This window comes from Trachymyrmex septentrionalis, unplaced genomic scaffold (genome assembly GCF_001594115.1).
Source record: "Trachymyrmex septentrionalis isolate Tsep2-gDNA-1 unplaced genomic scaffold, Tsep1.0 scaffold121, whole genome shotgun sequence".
NCBI classification, from domain to species: domain Eukaryota; kingdom Metazoa; phylum Arthropoda; class Insecta; order Hymenoptera; family Formicidae; genus Trachymyrmex; species Trachymyrmex septentrionalis.
Window position 1 is genome coordinate 401,796 of NW_017304341.1, and position 2,566 is coordinate 404,361.

The following is a 2,566-nucleotide window of genomic DNA, read 5'->3' on the forward strand; positions in this document are numbered from 1 at the left end:
TTTTTTTTTTATGTTAACATTATACGCTCGTGCACGAAATCTCTTCATTGTTTGATGCTCAAAAATGGGTGAACGATGAACAAGCTAAAAATATTGCATGTGCTTCATGAACTATAAAATTGATGCATAATATATTGTCAGTCTGTGCGCTGTCTGTGGTGATGGTGGCGGTGTTCTCGCGGTGAATGATGGTGGTCAACGAGAGAAAGCACTATCCGCTTTACGTATTACATACAAGCGAATAGCACTACAAGGAAAAAGCTAAGGCACAAAATAAAACGTTTACAACGCGCACAAATCGCTTGCAAATGCTTTTTCTGTTATGTCAAGAGGAACGATATTTTTGTATACGTATAGATTTGTGTTATATCTCTTATGTGTAAAACTTTGGACGAATTTATAAATGAGAATTTTGTGATAAAAGTTCCATTCAATGAAATAGTTGCGAGATTAAATATTATGCTGAATACACTGAGAGAAAAATGTAGTAAATTTTAATTAATAATTCATTGAACGGCACTAATATAATATTTATTTACGAAAATAAATATCTGCTAAATGAGCATTAATAACAGTTAAATATTAATGACTCTCTTGTACCAAAACAAATATGTGATTATATTTAGTAAATATTCAACTGATACTATTTAAACAAATATTTATTGAAATTTAATTTTGCAGTTTTCTTTCGATGTACACACGTAATATTCATGGGAAATAATTGTCTCTTTGCAGCTAACGCAGCCGCAGCGGGTTATGTGGCACCGTACACGTATGCGACTTTGCCAGGTGCTGCAGGACTGCCAGCAGCGGCAGCGGCGGCGGCAACGGCAGCTGGAGCAGCTTTCCCGGGTTTGCCGTATCAGACAACACCTCAGGAGGCCAGATTGCAATAAAGCTTTAACATTAGACCGCTCGAGACAGTTGCAGCTAAGCCTTTTACGTACGAGACAGAAACGGGCGACAGAGCTGCACGAAACATTCGATCCTCGATTGCCGTCTTCGGGGATTAGCTCATCATCTTCCTCGTTATTAGTTATTTCTCAAGATTTCTGCATGTTCCTGATCACGTCTCGCGAATGTATCGAAATATCACCGGCGAGAACCGCAAGAGGCGAAGAGGATGAGCTTTGACAACAAACCCGTCAGAACGTGGCGACCCGCAACTTCTCGCTAACTATACTCTTCCCTTTTCGCCTCCCCGATCTAATCTTCCTCTCCCTCCTCCCATAGAGCCGATACTGGCGCGCTCGACCAACATATCGCGGAATTTTAGAAAAGACGCAACAATTTTTAGATTTACGATTATAATTATTTATAATGAGCTGATGTTTGCTCGTTTGGGAAAAGCGATTCTCGACGTGCGAGTGATTCAGAACTTGAGAGCCGAAAGAGAGGCTTATGAATGTATTCTGTTTCCATATTCAAAAGCTATGTGCGCGAACGGTCTTATTGGCTTTCGTATTTGGCGAACATAACGCTATTCTGATATTATAGATTTGTATTTCAAAATATTACAACAGGGCGATGTGTAATCGAAATGTAACACATTATGATTTTTGAAACGTAACTTAATATTTATATTTATCAAATGTCACACAGTAAAAAGAATTGTGTATTTGTGTTGGAAACGGTCCACTCACGTTTTTGTGCTAACAGTTTGTGTTGAATTTTTTATTCGAATGTTAATTTAACATAATGTGATTATATTATTTAAAAATTTTGTGTAAAATTGATATTCAAAGTTTCTTAATGTAAAATGACACATTTATGATGATTTATGAGTAAGTGAACAAGTAACATAAAAATAATGTGTTTTAAAATATAAATTCTAAGATAAATGAATACGTATTAATTAATAATATATTGTAAATGTTAATTTTCTGAACAAATGCTTCCACAGTTTGTTTACAAACTGTGCCAATATTACTTTTTTTTAATATTTATTCTCTTACATAATATTTGCGCATCAAAACCTTTTGATGTATTTATCTTGTGTTAAATTAATTCAAAAGTTTGAGTGGACCGTTTGCGACATGTAGTTTATGTTAAATTCGACACATTTTTTCCCAGTATATTATAGTTCTTTGCTCTTATGTATTTTCGTCGATGATTCCTAAATCGAACGCGTTCGTTCGCGCAATGACTTCCGTTAAATCTTATGATGATATTAATCTTATGTCATTCGAGAAACTTCTCTTCAGAGAACAATCATAGCTATGACACACGATATATTTTGAGCATAGTTAATTGAATGCGCTAAAAATATCGAAGATGCGAGAACTCTGTAATAGTTTTAGAAGCCAGAGTTACATGGATAGGTATTTCGGAGAGGACGTTTTTAAATTTTAATTAAATTTTAAGTAGATCCTAAAAACTTAATAATTTTTAGTGTTATAAGTTGTTAAGTTATATTTTCATGCGTTTTCCAACAAAAAAAAAGGATCGCGTTTGTCTGTAATGGAACTGTTAGAATAATGCTTAGAAAAGCGAGTGACGAAATTTATAACTCCTTGATGAATAAGAATTTTGATGTAGCATATGCATACACAAACATATATATATA

The 2,566-nt window shown here is 34.5% G+C and overlaps 1 protein-coding gene across 2 annotated transcripts in view; it reads left to right on the forward strand.

The window, feature by feature from the left end:
• LOC108754902 (RNA-binding protein 24-like) overlaps nt 1-1,652 on the forward strand; it is a 32,478-nt gene extending 30,826 nt beyond the window's left edge. For both annotated transcript variants that reach the window (XM_018497566.1, XM_018497574.1), the window contains exon 6: nt 736-1,652. In XM_018497566.1, the coding sequence (XP_018353068.1) occupies nt 736-896 (161 nt within the window). In that variant the 3' untranslated portion in view covers nt 897-1,652. The remainder of the gene's footprint in view (nt 1-735) is intronic.
• Nucleotides 1,653-2,566: the final 914 nt, after the last annotated feature.